At 37.4% G+C, this 26,567-nt stretch overlaps 1 protein-coding gene across 3 annotated transcripts in view; it reads right to left on the bottom strand.

Moving 5' to 3' along the window:
* Positions 1–21,079: 21,079 nt before the first annotated feature.
* Positions 21,080–26,567, bottom strand: part of LOC129282444 (inositol 1,4,5-triphosphate receptor associated 1-like) — a 45,773-nt gene continuing 40,285 nt past the window's right edge. For all 3 annotated transcript variants that reach the window (XM_064113832.1, XM_064113833.1, XM_064113830.1), the window contains one exon: positions 21,080–25,858. In XM_064113832.1, coding sequence (XP_063969902.1) covers positions 25,606–25,858 — 253 coding nt within the window. In that variant the 3' untranslated portion in view covers positions 21,080–25,605. The remainder of the gene's footprint in view (positions 25,859–26,567) is intronic.

Here is a 26,567-nt window from a genome sequence, read left to right as displayed (position 1 = left end):
GTACGCCCCCCTGTTCACACACTCACAACATGATAACCGATACACCGATACTAATCGTTATACTTGATCGGGAGGGAGGGGATGGTATGTGGTTCCATGCTGGATGAAATGTCAACAATACTCAACATAACAACAGTCCCTTGCCCGATGCTATAGTCACACCCACGAAACCGACTCCAGACCGATCAAAGCTATAACGTTATTATCATTGACATACCATCGGTCGGTTTGGAGTCGGTTATGCTGGTGTGACCGGCTGTGTGCTGCAGTCACATACAGAAACCGACTCTAGACCGATCAAATCTATTACGTTATTTCCAATGCCATACCATCGGTCGGTTTGGAGTCGGTTTCAATGGTGTGGCTGCGGTCTTGACGAGTATGAGACATACGGTTTTAAAGCTCGTCTCGATTGCTATATACATGTACGTCTTCCCGATCTGATTTCTTTGCATTTAACTGCCTAAATGAGTGTATAGGGCTATAGGCCTACCATTTATCAAATGTATTCTCATTTTAGATCGCAAGCAGTGCTTTAAGGGAAATGATTCCATTGAAGCAAAGTATAAGAAAAAAGAAATTATATCCCTTTTCTATTATTTCGGGCTTTTAACTCGACAATGCTCGAGATGCAAAGGCATATTTTCGTGTTTTATTTCGTTTAATATCCTATGATAATAAATCGCGTATCAACTGGTGGGAAAAAAAATCGCTATTCTATTTCTAATGTGACCCGTTCATCTCCTTTTCTTTCATCCCCCCCCTCCCCCTTCTACCTCTCCTCCCTCCCCCTCTCACCTATTCCCCATCCATATCACCCCCCCCCCCCCGCGACCCTCTCCCTCCCTCCCTATCCCCTTCCTCCCTTTCTCACCCCTCGCTAAACCATGATAATTATAATAATAACAGGTATTTATATAGCGCCATATATCTAGAAATATTCTATTCCGAGGCGCATTTATTATCATTATTATTACCCTGGCTTTAGCTCGAGCTGCCTTTCAGCGCTCAGTGCATTCAACGAATTAATCCTGCCGGGTACCCATTCACCTCGCCTGGGTTGAGTGCAGCACAATGTGGATAAAATTATTGCTGAAGGAAATTACGCCATGGCTGGGATTCGAACCCACGAGTCGCCACGACCCTCTGATTCAAAGTCGGAAGACTAATCCACTGGGCCACAACGCTCCGTATCCCCCTCCCTATCCCCCTCCCTCCCAACTTCCCGTCATTTCCCTCCCCTTCCCTCTCTGCTTCCTCCCTTCACAATCCCCTTGCCCCTCTCTCCCCTCCCCAACTCCATCCCAAAACACACTTCATCACATTGCATTTACCTGTCAACCAAACTATCTCGATTCATATTTTGTTTCAAACCCCCGCAAGGGCCATTGAGATTGGAAATAAGGGGTCAAGCACTTTCATCTTGGGAGCCCTTGATCCTCGCAAGGCATGATGGGAAATAGAGCCAGAGAGATTCGGAGACTGAATAAACTACATACACTCTAAAAAAGGTTTACACAATATTGGGTTAATTGGGAACATGCATGCTGGTTGGGTAAAAAGATACCCAATATTTGGTAAATTTTACGCAATGTTGTGTTGAAATAGCCCAATATGGGGTGAAAAAATACCCAGCAAACATGCATGTTCCCTTTTTACTCAATATTGGGTAGAATTTTACTCAGTGTTTTTAGAGTGTATGTTTACAAGAAATATCTGTTTTTACGACGGGTCATGGAAACATAAACGAGAAAATTGATGTAAAGTCCAATCCAGCCAGAGAAACCATGTTTCATTGTACATGGTCTAATCAGAGAGAGAGAAAATAATACAATGCCCTCACCCCCCCCCCCCCCCCCCCCACATCCAGAAATCAGTATAAATAATAATTAATATTATTTGTATAGCGCTTATCACAAAACATGTCTCTAAAGCGCTTAGGGAAAAAAATAGAAAGAGAGAAGGAATTTCAGCAAAAAAACTAAATTAATTGTATAGTTCACAGTAGACTGTAGACAGTTGAGGGGCTTCACGAAGGGAAATGCGATTTAACAAAAAAGTAGGTTTTTAACATGGATTTGCATTTCTCTGTTGAATCTGCTTGTTTTATACTTTGTGGTAGATTGTTAATAATAATTAAAGCAGTGTTTTATTTTGTACATAGGATCACCTCAAATTCATCTTATATTTCATTCTATTTTAATAGCATTTCAGCATTTTTCTCAAATCACTCATGGCAGACTGTTGCCATTTATATTATGCGAGGTTATCTCCTTTAAGACTGCCTTGTGAAACCTGGTTTTGTTTAACCACTGTATTAGAAGAACAGGGTCAGTCACACAGGCAGTCGTTTCCAAACCAACCGATGGGATGTCATTGAAGATAACGTAATGGTTTTGATCGGTGTGTAGTCGGGGTTGCGTGAGTGTGACTGTGACATAATGGGATACACAGTGTCGGAGTCTGTTTACCTCATACCAAAACAAAATTGCATTCACACTTTGTCAGCGGCGAATCCAGGGTTTTCATGAAAGTGGGGACATGAATTTTCTCAATTTCTTTTCTAAAATTCTTCAGAATTTCCAAACAGTTTTAGTATATCTCGGATTTTACTGACATAAAAACAGAGGTCGACAGTCCCTATAGTATACGCGATTTAACTTCACAGTAAAAACACAGTTTACAATGTTATTCAACGCTGTTTACTTGTTATGAACTTTACAATAGATGTTTAACAGTTTAGATAACGATGCTTAATTCATTGAGAATTAAATGTGAAAAATGAAACTTTGTTGTTTAAGGTTTCAAACACTTGTTTAAAACTGTACGAAGAAATACTGTAATGTTCATATAGTAAACATTGTTGTATAAAAATGTGAAACCACGTTCACATTGTTTACACTATATATATATATATATATATATCATATTTACATGTATATTTTGGCGTAAGAGAAAAATTAAGATGGTTTGGAAATGAGGTACCGTACTTCCAAACTGTGTTACGCGATGCTTCCCAAATAGTAAATAACAAACAATGTCCAACCCCTTATTTAAAAAAAAAATACCCAGGTTTAGTTTTCAGATGTAAAAGATATATTTTGACGGCATTCCTCAAGTTCCAAAATGTTTCATTTGCTTCCCCCAAGACACTGGCATACACGTGATATAAACGAAGAAACAGACCAGGCATCTGCCAATGCAATGGAACTAGTTCTGCTTTTATATCCCTTCCTTAAAGGCCGAAATCTCCCCCAACGGAAAGGTGAATAAATAAATGAACCGCTGCAAATTCTTGGTTTTGCTTTATTAGCACAAAAACCATTATGTATAACACAGAACCAGGGGTAGAACCATTGTTAAAGGGGGCAAACAAACGACCTTTAAAAAAAGGAGGTCAAATGTCACAACTATTAATACGGGGGGCACTTCCCCATCCAAAATAATTATGGAAAGAAAAATGTGGAGGAGGGGGAGGGGGTTACATGCTGCACCCTTTGCATCCTAGATCAGCCATTGCATTTGTGTTTGCATATTAAGGGGAAGATCACACAGACGATCAGACGTTAAGGATTTTAAAAAAAATATCGAGAAAAATATTGGAGAAGATTTGATGAAAATCCCTCAATGAATATCGGAGTTGTTAATTTTAAAGTTATAATCGTCACAGACGAGCTGAGCACCTCCATAATTATTCGGAATGTGATTTTTTTCAAAATAAGAAATTCATTATTATGCGCGCTGGATATATCATCAGACACGCTATTTCATATCCCCCCCCCCCCCGCCGTCCCCATATGAAAATATTATTCGTCATATTACATTCCATTAAAAATTGGCATTCATGGAATTTATATGAGATGATTATGGGGGTTCTGATAGCTGGTGACGTCAAAAATTAAAACTAAAAACATATATAATTTATACTTTGACGGATTTTTTGATAAAATCTTCGCCAACATCCTTCTCTAATTGTCTGCTTGTATTATAACAAAATTTTCGTCAGCGGGAACTTCCCCTTTAATGATATTAAGGACTCTATAGACAATGATTCCCTTCCCAAATTAAGACACTGTTGCCCGCTTGACAACCAGTCGAATTCATCTCAAATTGAAAACAAAACAGATAGAATGGTGTGTAAATAGAGGAGTCATTAAGTCAACAAAAAAGGATCCATAAAATGACTCGATTGGTACTCCAAACAGAACCTACTTCATTAAGATATGCGCGCAACAGCAAGGCTGTTTGTAGATTTCGACTACGCATAATGATGTCTGCAGTAACATGCCTGCATTTACTCCATCATTTTCCAAAAGTCCCATTTTCAATTAGTAGACCTAGTGCAATCACTACCACAATGAGATGATTTCATAAAATAAATGTGCACCTTTTCCCCCTATTTCAATCAAATTGTAATTGAACATCGAATACATACATGCAGTAAAAACGCTTCATACAAACTGGATACCTAACTGTTTCAGGTAGTGTTTAAATTGTTTAAGATTTACATACCAATCTTCAATCCATAGTATTTACTTTTGAAAAGGTTGTACATCGCTGTTTTAAATCATTTTTTAAATTTAAATTATCATTATTATTGCTGTTGTTGTTGATTGGATGATAGTAAATTGCGTATTAACAAGTCTTTATAAAACGGGATCCCATCTTACAAAGAGTTACGATTGATCCAATCAATCGTAACTTTATGGAAATCAATCAGTGTCATAATTTTTTTATACAGGAAATTTGCAAAATGTCCTTTGTAAACAAAGGAGAACACACCAAATTGTCAAGAAATCAATGAATTTATGGATATACATTCATATCTAGATTTTTTTTTTAAACAAACATGTATTTTATATGTTGACTTTGCTAGCTTTCTATATGGTTGCGATTGATCGGATCAATCGCAACTCTACACTGCAAAAACTATGGTGTTGATTTAACACCAGCCCGGAATCTATATATGTCAACACCAGAGAAGTGTTAAACAACACCAGTTTCGTTTTGGTCTAACACCAGATAGGTGTTTATACAACGCCAATTAGTATTAAAACAGCATCGGTTTGATTCCAAACTGGTGTAGTGTCAATACTTCTCTGGTGTGGACATAATCCGGGCTGGTGTTAAATCAACACCGGATTTTTGCAGTGTATGTAAAACGGGCCCCTGGTTGTATAAAATTTGCACATGTCTTTAGTTTGATTTTCAGTTATAATGAAAAAAATGAGAGAAAATCACAATCCGTCCGAGAATGAAAAGGAATATTAACGTATTATTTTGTGATTTTAACTGTACTCACCTCCCAATGAATAATGTCGTCTGATATTAAATCCATAAAAATCAATTTTCTCGGAAAATTGGAAATGATTTTAGGAGCGCGTATCAGGCACAGTAGTTAATACCGCTTCTTGAAGAAAAATAATTCAGTTATCATAAGCAATCAAAAATTTATGCAATTTACATTCATGGCGTATGCCATGTGGGGCAGCTTATCGCAGATTGTGATGTCGTAAAATAAAAACGATTCATACTCTTACTAATTGATGCATTTTCGTCAAACATTTATACATTTCTCTTTATGATATATTTCATAAAGAATATGTCTGAGTCCAATCGTAAAATGGTAAAGTTTACAAGGAGAAATTACGACCCTTGTTTACATGATGATTAGTTTTTTCCCCCTGCGCAATATGATTGTACAATTTTATAATTATTGTTCCTTTACTATGGTTGTTTTTTTTTCTTTAATAATTTGAAAAGGCCTACATCTATGCGAAACTGAAGTTAAGTATATACACAGAAGCGGATCTAGAGGGGGGGGGGGTTGGGGGGTTGCAACCCCCCCAAAAAAAAAAATCCGGGGACCATTTTTTTAAATCTTATCTTTTTTTTTTAACTTGTAATTTTATTTTATTCTATTTCTATTTCTATGTATTTATTTCATTTATTATTATTATTATTATTATTATTATTTCTTTTTGGGGGAGGGGGGGGGGGTTGGGCGAACAAATGTCACAGAGTCCCTTGCCCCCCCCCCCCCCCCCCCCCATCAGCTTTTTTGAGGACACGGGCCACCGCCGAAGTGACAAGCTAGGCCAGCGTTGCCGATTCTCATCCCCAAAATCCCCACATAAAAAAAAAAAATTGGGGGATTGTTGAAGTCTTTGGGGATGAAAAATAAATATTTGGGAATGAAAATAATATTGAGTTTTATGAAAAACGAATTTGGGGATTTTCTGTCCCCAATTCTTTGTATCTGTGTTGTTAACTGGCCTTACATTGCAGGAAAATGCAACTTAATTTTACAAATTTTCATGGGGGTTAATTTGGCAACGACCTCTATACCAAAAAGAGTGGTGTTTTAGATGCAAGAAAACGCCATTTTCACACACAGATTTTCAAAAATGTTCCCTACTGTGGGAGGGGGGACACCCCCCTCCCATACCCTCCCCCCTCTCGCTCGCTTCGCTCGCTTGGACTCGGTCGCTACGCTCCCTCGCATACCACCCCAACCCCCCCTTTATAAAAAGCTGGATCCGCCCCTGATACATATACTCTTTTTCAATTACTGTTGAATTATATTGCCATAAATTTGATTTGTCGTTAAACATCTCCGTGGGGGAAAAAAATAGCGAAAAAATAGTTTATATGTAAAATGCATTGTATTGTAATATTTATCATCATTTTTAAAGCTTAAACCAATCGGGCATCAGCCTGATCGAAATTCCCCTTGAAGTTTATTAAATTCAACAAATCGTTTGATCCTTTTTTATACATTTAGCAAATTCGTTGACCTTTTTTTTGTTTACAATGTTCAAAGGCTATAATTTACGCCGCATGTGTCAATAATAAATTGTGCATACCAAAATCAATACAAAAATGCCTTCGTGTAGCGTTTACATGCACGTGGGTCGACGTGGGTCCAACATTGAGTACAGTTCCTGCGCGTACAGTCCACGTGTGCATGTATTCTGCCCATGTTATTAAAGTAATCTCGTGCAGGCTCCACGTATATAAGTGTATTCAATCAATCGATAAATCGGTAATATCTATTTTTATCTATTCTAAATTGGAATAACGTACCTCTGCGTTACACAGTGGCTGGAATCCAGGTGAAATTATATCATGGTAGGCCTACTTAAGTACACATGCAATGAACGGTGACCTTTCTAGATTATGAAAAGCGCGACAAATGACAAAAAGGGGAAGGAATGAAAAATAGGATGAAAATATGAAAATGATACTAGTCAGTGTTGGGCCTATCATTGACCTAATCATTTATCATATTTTTTATTGTAACATATTTATTCAGGATAAAGATAAAACATGATCAGCCGAGGGTTGTTTTACATCATGGGCCTGACACACACAAAATACATCCAAAGCATTTTCTAAATATCATATAAAAATAACAGAAATAGATTTTCATTTTTCAAAAAAGGCGAAATTTCGCTCGCTTGCGACTTTTTTCAATGTTTGCCCCATACGCATACCTCCCCGGGACCTCCCCCTCCCTCAACATTTATCGCTCATTACGCAACTGCTACAATTAAGTGTGACTTTACATTTTACCCTGAAAAATTCACAACTACACTTCATTATTCTTTGAAGGATTTTCATCACACTTTCCTCGATGTTTCTCTCACTTTCCTTCTCGTATTAAAAAAATAATAATAATATGACGCCAAATAAGGGAGGAAATCCTTCATAGACCCCCCTAAAGCAGTGCACTCGGATCCAGAGTTGGCAGATTTATCTAAAGGAAAACTTCACAACAGCGTGTTGAAGAAGTGCTTCGCAACCTCAATTTGCTAATTGGGTTTACCCACCAATTTGATGTGATGTTGATCATGATCTACCACAAACCCTTCGTATCTAATCTAGACTAATTATCATATATAAATACAAATCAATCCACTTCAAATTAACAGCCAGTCACGCAACATTTAGGCCTATATGTTTTCCTCTTCAGAATCGTGAAGATATATTGGGTTGCGAGAGGATTTTCTGTCGTTGCACTAGCACTATTTCATATTTTCTTCTGTAGCATAAAATGTATAAACGCGTATAGCACGATGACTTTCTTAACATTGCACTTCATAAAACGAAGTATTTTCTACTTCAGAAGCATGTGGGGCACAGTCGGTTGTCTGAGGTTTATCTGACATTGCACTTTACACAGTTTATATTTTCTAGTACAGGAACATTAAATCACATTAACTTGATACAATCAATTCCCTCCCAAACATACCAATAATCATGGAATTGCTATTATTTTCTACATCAGAAGCATTAGTATAGGCATAATGAGTTGTACGAGGGCTTTCTGACATTTCATTTTTTACAAACGAATTATTTCCGACTTCAGAAGCATAATTATGGAGTGCAGTGGCTCGCCTGATGTTTCTCTAACACCGCATTTAAACAGTTCATATTTTCTAGTACAGTAAAGCAGGGGCCGCGGAACGGTTTTCAAAGTGGGGGGCTGACCATGCCAAAAATCACAATCATATGGTAAATTTTACGTTTTTGTACACGGTTTTGGAAAAAAAGTGGGGGGCTGAAGCCCCCCCCCCCCCCCCAGTCCCCCCGGTTCCGCGGCCCCTGTAAAAGGGCTTCTTGGATTGACCGATAATTTCTGACATTACACCTGCACACTTACATTTTCTATTACATAAGCATACATGACTAATGATTGCGCGAGAGTTTTCCGACACTGCACTTACTACGTTTATATTTTCCACTTCGGAAACATATACAGGGCAAAAATGGTTTTCCTAATGTTTTCCTGACATTTCACCTGCATTTTGTTTTACTTGGTAATTTCTGCTTCAGAAGCATAAAGGACATAGTTCTTTCCTGAGGATTTGTTGACATAATCAAGGCTTCTTAGTTGTTATTTTGTTATAACCTGTCCCATCCATTATGCTTTCATAAGATTTTCCTCGATCATTAATTAACAGCTCGAAATGGGAAAAAATACATCCACATTCCACGCTTGTCTCGTCGGCTCTGAGAGAGTGGGACGTCTCGTGTAAGATGATCACTAGTGAACACAGGAGAAAAATGTTTTTGTATGATTTCATTGTTCCAAAGCGAAACATGATCAGAAAAGAAGTGGAAAAACCTATTACGATAAGGAATATCAGGGTTATAGGCCTACACATGTCAAGTGACCGCAATAAGATCATCATGTTACATGAAATAGAATCTATTGAATAAGTTGCGTAAGCCAATCCCAGTTTTCACAGAACCTTTGTTACACTACTGCTGCGTTAAAAAAAATCCCACCGGTCTTTCGCATATTTAAAAATGCAACAATTATCACCTAAAACCTCAAAGCCACGGTCGTAACGAAACTGCTTAAACGCTACTAAAATCTCAATTTAAACCATTACATTCTAAGAAGATTAGTGACACACGCGGTTCGGCAATAATTGTTGTATTGGTCTGCACGAACATAAGTTATTTCTCAAGAGTTCGACAGATAAAAATACATTCTATGGTGTGCTGGTGTCACGCCCATCGAAACCGACACACTCAAAGGCCGATCAAAGCTAATAACGTTATTTAGAGGGACGTGCCATGGGTCGGTTTAGAATCGGTTGTGTGGGTGTGACGGAGGCATGTGTTTGTGCGTCTGTTTCAGAGATTCGCCTGGACGAACGGACCTTGTATATTCATCAGAATTGCAGGTATGGAGAAAATACATTCTATGGTGAGCTGGTGTCACACCCATCGAAACCGACATACTCAAAGGCCGATCAAAGCTATAACGTTAGAGTGACATGCCATCGTGGGTGTGACAGGGGCATGTTTGGTGAGTCTGGTTTTCAGAGATTCGCCTGGACGAATGAACCTTGTATATATTCACCAGAATTGCAGGAATGGGGAAAATAGACCGGTGACATACAGAATAAAGGTCTTCGGTTACATGTACCCTCATGAAACGCGAGACGGCTACATACACAAAAGGGATGAAAGGAATAGGTGTTGCATCTTGGTTACCGCATGATAACATTATAAGCCCCATTTTGTTTGCTGCGCGTTACGTTATTCGCTCGTGATGCATGCCGTGTCATGTGCAGAGCCAGGCATGCATGGAGAGAAGCGGACGGTGTAAAGGGGCAAGGGGGTAACGGGCAGGGGATGGGGTCGCCTCCCACCCCCATGATTTTGAAGTAGTGACCAAGAAATACATATTGAGTAAAAGTTTACCCAATATTCGGTAGAAAGGGAACATAGCATGTTTGCTGGGTATTTTTGTTTACCCCAAAGTGGACTTTGTCATCGCAACATTGCGTAAAATTTACAAAATATTGGGTATCTTTTTACCCAACCAAATGCATGTTCCCATTTTACCCAATATTGGATAAACCCTTTTTTCAGAGTGCAGAGAGCTGGGGGTTCTATTGGATAAAAGTGACATAAGGGAGTTCGCACCGTGACGAAAAACGAATTCAAGATCACAGTAATTATAATGAAAATACCCAACAAATGACAATGAACAGCTGGGAGATCTTTGTCGAAAATAAGTGAACCGGAACAACAGTTGGTCCTAACAATTAAAGTTTCAGAGCTGATGAAAAATTGCAAATAGGTCGTTTGTCCAAAGTCCAGGACGAAACTGCTGTTTTGATTCATCAATTTCCGATTGAGCACTCGTATTTCCATTTCAAAGAACAATGACGCAATTTCCATTCATATTTCGTCGAGTCGTGTTTTGCTCGCGTGCCTTCTTCTGGCACTAGCGAAAATAGATGCCTTGTACACTGTTGACTTCATAATGCGTTCAACTGCTTGCGTTTCCTTTGAAAATGTTATTTTACATTTCCTTTTGAAAGCGCAACATTAACAAGTGAAATTTACAGTGAAATCCACATTTCTTTCATTTGATTTCCCAATGCGCCCGACTGCTTGCATTTCCTTTGAAAATATTATTTTCCTTTTGAAAACACAGCAGTTATGATAGAAACTGTAACATTTGTTTTGAAACTTGATTCAACCGTAATTAACAACAAGATGATTAAGGTATTTTAAAAAAATGGTTTAATAAAACTCTGTCAATACCCACAATCATGCTTTTATTACAAAACGTTTAATAAGTTACAACTATATATCTTAAAACAACACCATTCACCTCCTCCACAATAAAAACAACCACAATAAAGACAGTAAAAACTATCATAACATTCCACACTAAATATTCCGCATACGTTCCGGGCATACGTATAACTAAAACAACATCCATGTAAGTGGTGCTTTTCATCTAACATCGGAAGAAAATTGATACTATAGATATTGATAACAAATAATCATTATCACCACCATCTTCATTCTCATCATCATCCTTAATCATCATCATAATCAAAATCAACATTAGCATCATCATCATCAACATCAACATTATCATCATTTCAATATTTTTCATCAATTATCACCATTATATCGGTAGCAAGAATATAGTTATCATTGTGTACATGTCTATATTTGTTAGACATGTGAGATCATGGACCTATTCCATGGTTAGATCAAGATGATGATGATGATGATGATGATGGTACTGGTGGAGGTGGGAATGGCAGTGATGATGGTGAGGATCATTATGATGGTGGTGGACTAATGATGGTATTGATGATGTTTATGATGATGATGACATTGGTGATGTTGGTGGTAGTGATGATGATGATGATGATGATGATGATAGTGATGATGGTGAAATTGTGTTGATATGAAGATGATGATGCAGATTATGTTTTTTTATGAAGATGATGATGATGATGATGATTATGATGATGGTGATGATGATGATAATAATGATGATGATGCTGTTGATTCTGTTGATGATGATGATGTTGGTGATGTTGGTGGTGGTAGTGATGATGATGATGATGATAATGATGATGGTGAAATTGTGTTGATATGAAGATGATGATGATTTTGTTGTTTATGAAGATGATGATAATGATTCTGTTGATGATGATGATTATGGTGGTGATGATGATGGTGGTGGTGATGGTGGTGCTGGTAAAGACGATGTCGATGAAGACAGAGATTATAAAGATGTTGATGAGTATTGATGGTGGTGATGGTTGAAGTTGTGGTTGTGACCGGCCAGGTGATGATGATGGTGGTGATTGTGGTGGAAGTGGTGACGATGGTGAGGGGGATGTTGATGATGATGATGATAATGATGGTGGTGGTGGTGGTGGTGGTGATAATGATGATGATGATGATGGTGATGGTGATAATGATGAAGGTGATGATGGTGATGATGATGGTGATGATGGTGATAATGGTGATGATGATGATTGATGATGATGATGGTGATGATGATGATGGTGATGATGATGATGATGATTGTGGTGGTAGTGGTGGTGATGGTGGTGAAGATGATGATGACGGTGATGATGATGGTGATGATGATGATGGTTGTGGTGGTGGTGGTGGTGGTGGTGATGGTAGTGAAGATGATGATGACGGTGATGATGATGGTGGTGATGATGATGGTTGTGGTGGTGGTGGTGGTGATGGTGGTGAAGATGATGATGGTGGTGTTGATGATGATGGTAATGATGATGGTGGTGGTGGTGGTGGTGATGGTGGTGAAGATGATGATGGTGGTGATGATGGTAATGACGATGATGGTGGTGTTGATGATGATGGTAATGATGATGGTGGTGGTGATGATGGTGATGATGATGATGATGGTGATGATGATGGTGATGATGGTGATGATGATAATGATGATGGTGATGATGATGATGGTGGTGGTGGTGGTGGTGGGGATGGTAGGTGTGGTGGTACCAAGGTTGGTAACTGAAAATGGTGCTCATAATTCAAAGTTCCTTACCTGTAACTTGTCTGTTTCTTGATGGTAAAATGTGCAAACCGATCCAAAGTCAAAGTATTGGTGAAACGAAAATCAATGGTCTCCGAGCCGTCCGCATCATCGTTACCACCCTCCGTCACTTCCTCCGCCCCCTCCTCCTGGGCCGACTGACCAGCAGCGGCCGCCACAGCAGCGCTAGCTCCAGCAACTGCAAGAATCTGTTGTATCTCCTCAGACGCTTTATTCCCAACAAGAATGGGGCCGGGCCCCAAGACAACAGGCGTGTCTGGCGATAAAGGCATTGTAATTCCATTAAGGCTCTGTATTCCGACATCTCCATTATTTGCAGCTGCATGAATTCCGATAGGATCCGAACTTGCAAGTGAGGAGTGCGACCCGACCGAATCCTCGGTGATGGGCGGAAACGTGGTCACGGCTGGCCCGGCAGAGTTGGGCGCTGTATACTCCACCGCTTCGCCCGTTTCCGCCGACGCCGCTGGCAGTGACCGACGCCTTTCGTCCATCGTGAGTTCTGATATTTTCAACGTTCTCCTACTGCCGTCACATACGCACGATACATATCCTAGTCAAGGCCAAATCCAATAGATGAATGATGTCCAGTTTAAATCCAAACTGCGAGCGAATAGTGGTTGAAACGATTATCCGTCTCCGATTGAAATTCCATACGGTGACGAACGAGTGAGCAGAGCTAGCAGACAGCTCTTTTCTGTATGCTAAATAATGTGCTGCTCACGTCACACAATGCATGGTTCTCGCTCTCGCGAGCCGTCCACTGATATTAGAACGCGGCGACATGCATTCCATATCAGCTGAGTTTGTTTACAAGAATGGTAACCTTTCTTGGGAATAAGTGGTATGCGCTTAGCTGTAGTCAAATACAGTTTATATCTCTAAGGAAGGATTACACTCTGGTTGGTGTCGACCACAGGAATACACAAATCATGTTCCTCACCCCAGAGTCCAGGGGCATCCCTCTTCTTAAATTAGGGTGAGGTGGGATTGACGCCCCTCAAAATTACTGCCAGCAGATTAACCAATGCCGTCAGCAGCAAATAATTAAATTAAGGAAAGAAGCAGAACAAAAGAACAAAAAGGAAAGGAATCAAAATTGAGAAGAAATAACGTTAATTCCCCTCTATAAGTCATTTTTGCCTACCTTCTAATTAAAAAGAGATATAATCCTTTCCCTCTCAATTCTAATGTCCTTTCATTATTTTTTTTTACAATGGCGGATCCAGGGGACCCCCCCCCCCTTGAGAGTCACAGTCAATATTTCTATTGTAAAAAAAATCATACACAAGTGTGCCACTCCCCCCCCCCTCTTGAGAGTTAAAGAAAAAAAAATTAAGGGAATATGTCGTACATACACAAGTGAGGACCTTCTTTATTTTTTTTTATTTTTTTTTTCTTCTCAAATTTTCCACGAAAAACTGTGCCCTCCCCATTTGGAAAATCCTGAATCCGCCCCTATTACTGACTCAAGGGGGCTTGTCCCCCCCCCCCCCCCCCAAAAAAAAAAAAAAATATATATATATATATAAATGAGTAATAAATAAACAAATGTATAAATAAAACTTTTTTTTTTAAATCACGTCCACGTAAATAGAGCGAAAAAGAAGGAGTAAATAAAAGAAAAGGAAAAATAATTTAAGTATATTATGGTATATTTATGGTATATTCCAACTTGGAATATTTATGTTTCAACTCTCAAGAAAAGAATTACCTATTACCGTATCTTCTCTATTTAGAAGAAATGACGAGATTCACAGTTATCCTACTCGTCAAAGTCATTATTATCATCTTCCACGTACTCGTACAGCTTTTTCACATAAAACAATTATTGTCACAGGTCCATTATTTTGGAATGAACTACTAACAGACTTCAAAGATTGCAATTCTATATATACTTTTAAACGTAAATTGAAAATTTATATTTTAAACAAATATCTAAATGACAATTCATCGGCTCCCTAGACAAATGTTCCTCTTAACTATTGTTAGTCCACCTCCCTTTGTATTTTTTTTCTTTTTGTCTCCTTCTTTTTCTCGTTTTTTATTATTATTTTTTTCACATATTGATATTAAAACAAGTTGACAATTACTTATATTTAATTATTAGGGAAACTATAAATTACAAGTTCTGCTTTTTAAATAGTTTGCCCTTCATATTCTCATCTTATTGATATATCTGTCTCCAATCCAAACGTTCAATTGTATAACATTTGTCTGATTTATTATGAATTATGGTGATGTATTGTATTATGTTATTATCAATGATTTACTGTCTTTCGATGGACGTTACATTGTACAATGTATTTGATATTTTATGAGATATGAAAATAAACCAAACTGAACTGAACTGAACTGAACTATATTTTAAATGTGGACAACCTCTCGATATTTTTTTTTCTATTAAGTAATATCAGGTATGTACTTGTGCTCAATTTCATAATTGTTATTTCAGTGTCAATGATGTGATGCATGTTTTTGTTTCTTCTGCCTGGAAATGAAATTATAAAAAATAGATTGACTTATGTAAAAACCAATTCCAAAAGGAATGTTTTTATAATAGATAAATTCGTGATTTATGCCTAAAAATTGGACACTTTAGTCATGTTTTGTAAATCATTAAGATTTAAGAATAATTGGAAATCTTTCTTCATAATAATGCGAGCGCAAAGCGCTAGCAGAAATTTTTTGATATATTGGATAATGATTTAAATAGAGAACAAGCTGCGTATCTGAAAAAAGAAACATGTGCGATCTAGAATCAGGGCATTCTAAATACCTTTTTTAACATGAAAACCAATAAAGCGAGCGCGAAGCGCGAGCTTAAAATATTTGATATTCCGATCTGAAAAGGGTCAATTTAAGCTCTGTATTTCAAGCACTTTGTAGGAAAATTGTGAGGTGGATATTGATCAGTTAAAAAGCTGATATGTCTCAATATTGTTCCTTTGAGTTTTGACAGAGGACTGGGACATTCTAAGAACATTATGTCGTATACAAATGATGACTATCTTCCTATTTCTCTTCCTAAGCGCGAGATGAAACTTGTCTATATTCCATTCTGAGAAATGGACAGTTTGATTATTAAATTAATATCTTATTTATTAATCTAATAAGCCTAATTAGAGTGCGAAATATGTTGATATCATGGCTTGAAAACTGGACATTTAAAGCACTTTTGTAATTATGAATAAGATGCATGATTTAATATATTTTCAACAATCAATACGAGCGCAAATCGCAAGCCGAAATATTTGATAAACTGTAGTGAAATTGGGATTTTAAGTAGTTTGGTAAAGAATTAATATTGAAAGATACAAAGGGAATCAAAATGCGAGCGCGCAGCGCTAGCTGATACGTTTTGGCAATGTGACCTGAATAGGGATATTTGAAAACTTTATGGAATCGAATTTTGCGAGCGCGCAGCGCGAGCAGAAAATTGTAATATTCAGACCATATAACATAAATTTTTACAGAGCACTTTTTACAAATCAATTTGTAAATCAAACAAAATAATGAAAGTTCGTTTTCCGAGCTGTAATATGCTTTGTATATTGACTTTAAAATTTGGTAATTTAAGCTCCATATTGAGCAAGATATGTATCTAAAAGGCAATGCGAGCGCGAAGCGCGAGCGTTAATTTTATATAGTGACATGAAAGTTTTTAAAAATTATTTTCCAAGTATTCCCCTTATTTTATTCACTCGTCTTCCTTCTCCTATGTTTCCCCTTCTTTTTTCTCCTCTCCTTTTCTCTTCTTTTTCTTGTTTTCTTTCTTTTTTTTGCTCCGCCAATAGGAGGGGGCCGGGCCCGTCCTGGATCCGCCTATGGAGGTATTAATCAAACACATTTGATAAGCGAAGTAATATGGTTTAGAAAGTTTGCAACTGACAATTCTATCAAAAAGGTAAAAAAAGGTAAAGGATCCTGCTTGCCTTTTCTTGCTCGCTTTGGTCGCCTTCAATTCAGACCCCTTGTGGTTTTAAAAGGCAAACGAATACAGCAAGCAATTTGAAACACTGTCGTATGTTCTTTGATCGTTCGCTCATTTTGAAAATACGACGATAAAGTGAGATGGGTTCATAAAGCAAGTAAGAAACTTTGGCTGAACTCTCATACTTGACCAAATATTTATTTTTGGTATATTTCATATATTTCAAAAACTAACTGCTGTAACAACTACAACCACTGGCAAACAAATGGAGGACTTGGGGGCATGCCCCCCCCCCAAAAAAAAAAAAATCATGACCGAGAAAAAAGGGAGAAAATGAAAGAAAAGAAGGGAAAAGTGGTGAAATATGATATTACTTTCTGAATATTATGTTAAAATCTATTAAAAAAAACAAATTTTCATATTAAAAAAGTAAAAAAAACTTTCACGATTTCGCAACATTAAAAAAAAGCCCCATGCGCCATGTCTGGCTATCTCAAAATTGGGTTCATTGCTCTTCTGAGAACAACAACAACAACAACAACAACAACCAAGAAGTAAAGACAATGTGAGAAAACTAAACAGTTACATGGTCATATCAGGGTTCTATTATTTTTTTCTCGAGTATTTCGATCGTTTGAATTCGTTTCCAATGTCTAAGATATTGGTAGTTTTGGAAAGTGAACACATATCGAACCAGTCGTAGGAAAAATGACACACACAAAACACCAAGAGGATACTAGTGATATGTTTTAGGAGTGAAGAGTAGTTTAACTTCTTTATCTGAAATAAAAACCCGACACTGTCTTCTTTCAAAACATATTAAAAAGACAGTCACGTGGGCTTGGTCGGTCGCAAACTTAGAAAACAAAGTTACAAACAACTTTCTGTATATACGGATATAGTGATGGCCGAAAACTATTCCATTTAGGTCATCTCGATCCACCGAAATTATAGATTGAAATGTTCTTTACACAATCAAGAGAATTAATTTGATTCCACAGGGCCCCGTCTTACAAAGCGTTATGATTGATCCGATCAATCTCAACTGTATGGAAATCCATCAATGTCATATTTTTTTCTGCAGGAAATTTACACAATACCCAATTGGGCAATTCTATAAAATGATCAACCTTTTTGTACGTCCGACCCCCATTTTTCTCAAGTCTTACTTCTTCCCTTCATAAACTGACGAACTCATGGTCCTTTGAGAACATTACAGACTGTCAAAAGAACAAAAAATCAGAGACAGAAAATGTCATGTATGTTCCATATATATAGGGGGTCGGACGTTCATAGTTTGTGTAATTTCCCCATTGTAAACATGACGAAGCTCACTGAATTTTCAAAAATCATATATATATATATATATATATATATATATATATATATATATATATATTATATGAAAACTCATCATATCTAGAAGATATTTTGAAAAAAAAAACATGCATTTCAGATGTTGACGTTGCTGGCTTTCTATAGTTGTGGTTGATCGCATCAATCACTTCTTTGCTGTTATATCCTATCTCTGGAAATTACAACAGTTGTCGTCTGAAGTAACGCAGTAGGTGAACGTCTCACGATTTAATCTATACCTTATTTTCTTGATTGATTAAAGAAGAAAGTTTATCTTTACTATCGAACCAACCAATCTCTGAAGGATCCACTGTAAAATTAATTGGAAATAATAATTGTTTGGGTGTGCACGAACGATTGATAGTGGGTAGCAGGTGGAAAATACTATGGATTATAGGCCAATGCATAACTATCGGTATACCCCGCCCACTGAACAGGGACTCCTCCCACTGATCAGTGACTCCGCCCCATCCTCTCCTCATAACGACCCCTCCGACCCGTCATATATTTTTTACTTTATTTACATAATTATATTTATATTCCCCAATTCTTATATCTTTCTATATATTTTTTTTAATTCCAAGGAATGGGGGGGGGGGGGGTGGGCCTAATAGGGTGCAAATAATCTGAAATAAATGTGGGAAAATTGTCTGGCCCTTCATTGATTGATGCGAGCCCTTTAACATTTCCATTTATTTTGCTCAGTTTGGACCATGGTAATACTTTTTTTCCTTATATCTTGTCGATTCCACTAGGAAGCTGTCATAAATGTATAAGAATATAATCTGAAAAGTATTACTTAACATAATGTCTAAAATAAATTTTGCAATAATGGGATGCCATTGAGTTTTCAGCGAAACGTTGAAAAACAATATACAGAAATTTGCAGTTTGCTTATCTTTTTTGAGTAAATATCACAATTTATAAATGTATCGTTGTGTTTTTAAATGGTGAAAGGTAAAAACGTAAAAACATCCAATATTTGCGCTCGTGTGTTGGGAGTGTTCGATTTTTTACAGAAAATGTTTTTTGCAGTTAAATTGACATTTAGGGGACCGACACTATACGTCACTATCTAAGCGTGGCTCCGGATCTAAAATTTTATCAAAGTTGGAGGTGCAGAGGATCTCCATTTCTGGGGGAGACATTCTTTTTTGGGGGGCCGCAACGAGGGCAGGGTCTCATGGGCCCGGTGGGGAAACGTCGTAAGCCGCACCCCCAAAAAAGTATATAGCCTTTATTTATTTAAACATGAATATCACTCATTTCCAATTTGTCGCAAACACACACCAAAAAAAAATCCACAAGTTTTGAAAAAAGGGGGAGGGGAAGGAAATATAACATATCCATTTGGGGAGGGAGCACTTATATCGTCTCCAGATACATCGTATTTACGGATCATACAAGTGGGGGGGGGGGGGGCATCGATCCGACCCAGATCCACTGCTGCCCAGGGCCCAACAACAGAACTCACATCAAACTATAGTGATAGCTAGGCAACACAAGAGGGCGCCAAACATCTTTAAATACTGAACAGAATTTTCTCCCCAAAATAAACTTTTGCGAAGTTCTGGGAGTTGCAATGTGGCGACTGACGAATTTCTTCTCAGATGCGCTTGTTTTTACTAATGATAAGTGAATCTTCGCACGTTCTAAAATTCCCCCCCCCCCCCTCCCACCCAGTTTGTGTTTGTATTTTCCTTCATTATCCCATGTATTTTACTCTCAACTTGTTATGGGCCTTTAAAAAAAAGTATTCTTTCATTGCTTCTTCCAGTGAATACAAACATAAACAAACATAACTTCATAAATGATATATCATAATAACTTCATCAAGGCACCAGTAAAATACATAAATTTATAAATCAATTCATTCATTTTCCAATTCACTGAAAGAAAATAAAAAAATACATAATACAGAAAATAGAGAGAAAAAAAAAAGAATAATAAACACATCCACCCACACATAAAAAGTAATAAATCCTTGTCCTTCAAAGTCCCTTCCTTCCTTCCCCGCCTCCTCTCCCTACCCACACGACCCAGGCAAGCTTGGATATCTCCTGTGTCATACACCCCCCCCCCCCCTCCCCGACATCCAAACGCACTGACTCAAATACACACTCTCATTCTATCAGTCTTTTCACTTATTCCCTCTCTCTCTCTTCACTTATTAGAACCCCTTTCTCCCTCTCAAATGTCGATTTTCTTGATTTTTTATTCTACTTATCTTACATTTCAAAGATGAGGTAATATGGTTTTGATGGCCTTCCATAGTTAGGAATAATTGGATCAATTGTAACTATTTTTTAAATGAGCCTCGGTTTGTACAAATGGCCCCATGGGTAATTAATTAATCATCTTCATCTTCGCCATTGTCACCATCACCATCATCCTTATCATCTCCATCTTCATTACTCAAATCATGAACTCATGTTTTTAATATACCCATTCTGCTTCATAAATGTATCTATTAATCAATTTAATGAACTTGAATCTGGGGTTGTCATTTTCTTCAAAAAATCTGCGTGTTATGATGACAATTATTCTCCTGCCAATTGTGAATGTGATAACATTTTGGTAGTAGATAATTTTGGTTTGGAAGGCTGATTTTAGTATGCTTTATAATTCATTTCAACATGTTCAAAACAGTAATCAATTATGTTTGTTGTAACTCACATATAATGGCAGTATGGATAAGATCCTCTTTTCACGCTTTGCCAGCAGTTCCCAAAGATAACATTTTCACCCTTTTTCATTGACCAAATAAGCGAAACTTTAAAATGTCATAACTTTCTTATTTTACATTTGATTTTGATGAAATTTTCGGCGTTATGCTACTTTGATTTTTCTCTATTTCTTCAAATCAACCTTTTGTTGGGGTGGACTTGTAAAAAGTAAAAATAAGGAGTCAGTGAAAAGGAGTCTAAACATCAATTCACGTTTAATCTGAAACTCTATCAACGTGATATAAATAATCTTGTATTAACATGTCTGTAAAACGCAAGGCATCTCACACAACAGAATGAATGAAAAACATTCTACAGACAAACAAACCTCGTACAAAAGTAGTGCCTTCTGGCAGTCTTTTGAAGGCATCTAGGGGCATGAAAGATCAATTAGAACATGTACATCTGATTATTAAAATACAATGAAAATATTCAAGTACAGTGTGTCCCACAAAAAACCAACATTTTGTGCGCAACTTGATTTCTTGGTTTGGACATATACATTTTAAAACCTTCATGCGCATTTACATGTAAGCTATGCATATTGTGTAGGGGATAAAAAAAAGAATACTGAATTTTATGATGATGTAAATGAAACACTGTAAATTATTTGCCCATGTTGGGGGGAAAATGGGAATCTTGTTCCATTTTTGTGGGACGCACTGTACGTAACTGCCACACATGAGCTCTTTTGGGGGAGTATATGTTTGTGGAGTATATGCTTGGCCCTAGGAATGTTGGATTCCTCAGAGTTAATCCCAAAAGGGCAAATTACCTTTTATGAAGTAAAGAGGAGCAGTAATCACTGTTTTACATCTTTAAACTTAACTGTAAAAATGATGTGCAGAATAATTCTGGTTTACAATAGGTATTTACTGAGCAATAGGGAAAACAAGCTTGAAATTTTGTCTGATTGACAAGTCTTTCCTTACTTTCTTTTTTTTTTAATAAAAAAAAACTGTTTTGAAATTGTAACTAAGCATACCAGATAAAACACAAGACTTATTAATACATCTTTTAATTCATAGATATATGTACGTGTGGATACGGCAGGTCATAGGTTTCAAGTTGAACTTATCCATAAGAATGCATACATGTACATGTACGTTATGGAAAGTATTCAAGCAGCCTCTCAAAAAATAAGTCGTTTGGTTAATATTCAGCCACAGAAATCGGTCTGAAAAGGAAATATTGTCCATGTTCTTGGGTGTTCAGTCGACTACAATTCAACAAAGGGATTCATCATTTAGGGCAAAAAAATGTCACCGGTCGGTTTAAAGTTGTGTATAACTTAGTAACAACTTTATGAAACCGCAAGAAAATCCAGATTTTATTGTTTGAAATAGATACAACATGAAATACTCTGAAAATTTGCTTTGCCCAATTGATCATGGGCCCAGCAGCGGCTGTGCAGTGCGAAATCGACGAGGCTCTATCCTTTTAATCACCAAACGCCAAACAGGGTAGCAGCAACTCCCGTCTTTTAACGTTTTATGGGATAACTTGGCCAGGGTTTGAACTCCTGACCTCCCAGTAGTGAGACGGACGTGCTACTAACTTACTATCATTATCAATAATTATCATCATTCTTCTTATTATTATTATTTCAATTTCAATTTTGTCCATTGTATGAAAAAATATATAGACAACTGTGACAAAGCATTAACTTTTGATCCATCATTACTATCTGAAAAGTTTGAAAGATTTTAAAGTTCTGAATACGGCAAAGAATGCTTTCATTATGGAATGATCCAGTATTCACTCATAACACATCATTTGCTGAAACAAAGAATTATGACAACAACTAAAAAAGAAGAATAACATGTAACCATAACTCTTTCCTGTTTTATACAAAAAACATAGCACCGTAAAATGGTATGCACTGTTAGTCTTAGATTAAGGTGACACGACATTTGCTCCTGAGACTTTTGCTTCTGCGACATTTGCTCCTGTGACTTCTGCGACATTTGCTCTGGTCACAATATCTCAGAGGATTAGGGTAAGACAGTGTTAGGATTGTAACAGAGTTTTTGGTTCAGAATAATGTAAAGAATATGATTAGGGCTTATAGTTCGGAGGTTAGGTTTTATGTTTAGCTTTATAACATGCAGATTTTCCATCGGAGCAATTGTCGCCAGGAGCAAATGTCATGAAACCTACATGTAGATTAATCATTTATGTCTGTAATATCAGCAGGCACTTGACACCCATAATGCTCCTTGTAATATGGCACAACTAAAAATGCACAAAATTATATAAAACTACCCACTAAATACCCCCTCTTATACAATGTGCAAGGATATTGCATATATTCTTCAATATATAACTATTATTATTATTAAGAATGAGTTTAATCACATCATTTCAATTTCACAAAAGTATATCGATATCAACATTAACAAGATCAATTTTCAAGTAAAATATATATCTGATCACATAGTACTAAATGGATTGATCTGGAACTGTAAATATTATCCAGCCATGCACTGCATGGAAATTACATGAAAAAGTACATAATGATGTCAAAATTGAGCACTTTATACAAAATTCTAAACATATCTACATATTTTCTAAGGCATTTCTAGTTAGGAAGGCTATAATGGTAATTTATATACAGTCCTGCAGTTTCTTTACAATTTCTTTACAATTTTACCGCATAGTAATACAAGCCTATGAGGAGCATTTCATGAATGTGTTAGCAGTGATTTTCAAATGACAAATGTGACAAGCTGCACCAAAACCAAGAAAATGCCACCCAAAATTAATTTCATATTTTTTTATTGAGCTTGACAAGGCACATTCCAAGCTTTAAAATTATACATAACTTTTTTTAAATTGATCATCATTCAACAATAACCCTCAGGCAGGGCCTAGCCTGTGGAATTCTCTCCCATAGAGTTTGAAAACCCAGACTTCAGTGACCGCCTTCAAGGGCAACCTTAAAACATACCTGTATAAGAGTGCTTTTCGATAGACATTGACTTATTGTTCAGACATGTATTATGAGTAAATAGTTTTTGTTGTTGAAGCGCGTTGAGCATCTAATCAAGATAGAAAGTGCACTATACAAATCTCATGTATTATTATTTAAATGATTGAATGCAGAAGAAATTCAGTGAGGCTCAAAAGGTTTAAAGTATAAGGTTCACTCAAGCATGAGATGTGCACACTGTGTGATCTTGGTGAAACATCCAGCGGTCTGCAAAAATGGCGCAAAGAAACTTTAGCATCCTATCCTCAAGTCAACTTTACAACTTCTAATTTTGACAGCGAGAAAAAGAATAACTCTTTCAGATATTAAAAAAGCTAATTATTATTTTACAGAGAACCTTCCCTGGCAACTATTGGTTTATTAAAAAAAAAACATGAAAATCAATTTTTTATTGTTCAAAACATAATCAGAAATCCTCTGAAGAATTGGTTTGGCTCAATTAATCATGGGCCCGGCAGCTACTGTTCAGCGCCAGATCGAGCAGGCTCTATCCTTGTACTGTTGAATGCAAAACATGGTAGCAGCAACCCCCATTTTTTAATGTCTTTTGGCCTGATGCAGCCGGGATTAGAACTCCCGGCCTCGCGATTGTGAGACGGACACTCTACAAACTGAGCCAACACACCGGTTTTGGGATGGCTGCGCAAATTAGCTCCCAGCCAATCGGAAACTGGGATTTCAGTAGCTTGCAATTTTTCGAATCACATATCACTTCATGAAATGCACCCCAGGTACACAGTAGCTGTAAACATGTAAGGCTAACAGTAAATAAACAAAGATTTTTATACACAAATTTATACGAATGTCTAAATCTTTTATAGACATATGGAAGGCTCAGGATAATATTCTATTGCTATGTTATCAAAATCTTATTCCATCGACCTCGGCTGTATTTAATTACAAAACAAGAATAACAGGGGAATATTTTATTGTTAGTGGACGCAAATTTTGGTCCATACATCTATGGAATGCTAGAATTCATCTGACTTCTTCAATATTCACGACAAAGATAATTTATCTAATGATTTAATAAAAATTCATCGAAAACTCATATTATCATAGCTTTCTCACATCATGCAGAGTGGAACAACCAAGAGAATGGTTTCCAACTCTTAACAATTGCAATGCCCAACATTTAAATGAGCATTTGAAAAGCTGAACATCTCAATGCATAATTCTGAATAGAGGTTTGATAGATCTGAATTCATATAGATGGCCACACTTCACCGTTCTATGTTTATCGGATCACGTTTGATTTTTTTTTTTAAAGGTGATGACGATCTAAGTTCATCGATGCACCCCATCAGAAGGGGTATAGAGGTAGTCCCAATCAGGATCTTTTCCTCTTTAATCTTCCATTTTTGGCGTCATCGAAAGAACATCTGAAGCAGTGGTTGGTAGACACAAATTAGTAAGAGAGGCGGCTCGGGTGGGATAACAAACAAAATTACCATCTCTGACACTTTAGGAACCCTAAAAAAAGTCTTAGCCGGTATTCACCACAGTTTATAAAGTTCTGCTCCTTTCCTCCTCCAACTTCAGCATCATCAAATGAACCAGGGGTCAGGAAAAACTTGGTGAAATCCAACATGCGACAAAATCGATGGGTGTGATTTTTTTTCAAGGTCCCTTAAAGCACCACATTAGAACAAGCCTTTGACGGTACACTCCATGTTTTAATAGGAATTTGATGGAACAATAATAACATGTTGATGGTGATGAAGAATTGAATTCATATAGGCGGCGGCCTCGGGTGGTATATATTTGTATAGGGCCCTAGAACCCGGACCACCTCTTCCCACGGGGCAGAGAACAGCGTTGCACCCCCACTGCACCTCTCTAGAGGTAGGATGGTCCCGATGATGCTGATGATGGCTAAGATGAAGAGAGTTCCCGTCAGGACCAAGCGGCCTATCCGGCTAGCCCTGGACCAGGGGATGGTCTTAGAGTACTGCCTGACCCATTTCAGCATAGGCTGGGTCTCGCTGTAAGGAGAAAATCATGGATAGCGATTAGGATTGAAAAAGGCAATATATTTTCTTTACAAAAGACAGAGGTTTACGAAAGAGCAGCAACTGCGAGTCTGAAAACAAGCACAATGAAACCTGTCTATAAAGACTATTCAAGGGAGACAAGAAAAGTGGTCATTATGAGTAGATAACCTTTTATGGACAGGTTTGAATAATGAATGCATTAATGGGGACAACAATTCAGCTGTTACAAGCACCACATTTGAAGGAAGAAATGACTGCCATGGGACCAGGGGCCCACTCCATAGAGGTATTTTTCCTTAGATACGAATGACTCTACAAACAACTTTATTCACTACTTTATGTGATAAATGATATCCCTGTGTAGCTGACTTAGTGCCTCATTGTTCCAGTTCCAGTGGGGGCGGCGTGGTCTAGTGGTTACGACTCTCACCTTTCAATCAGAGGGACGTGGGTTTTAATCTCAGTCATGGCGTGTTTTCCTTCAGCAAGAAATTTACCCGCATTGTGCTGCACTCCACCCAGGTGAGGTGAATGGGTACCCGGTAGGATTTATTCCTAGAATGCTTTAGCGCCTATATGGCGGCTTAGCTACAGCTAGGGTAATAATATGATACCAAGTATCAAGCGTAGCAGAGTATACGCAATTATAGTAGCTGCGCTATATAAATGGACCATATCATTTATTATTATTATTCTGAAT

Source organism: Lytechinus pictus, chromosome 19 (genome assembly GCF_037042905.1).
Source record: "Lytechinus pictus isolate F3 Inbred chromosome 19, Lp3.0, whole genome shotgun sequence".
Classification (NCBI taxonomy): Eukaryota; Metazoa; Echinodermata; class Echinoidea; order Temnopleuroida; family Toxopneustidae; genus Lytechinus; species Lytechinus pictus.
The sequence above is the reverse complement of the archived record's forward strand: the minus strand, read 5'-3'. Positions and strand labels throughout refer to the sequence as shown.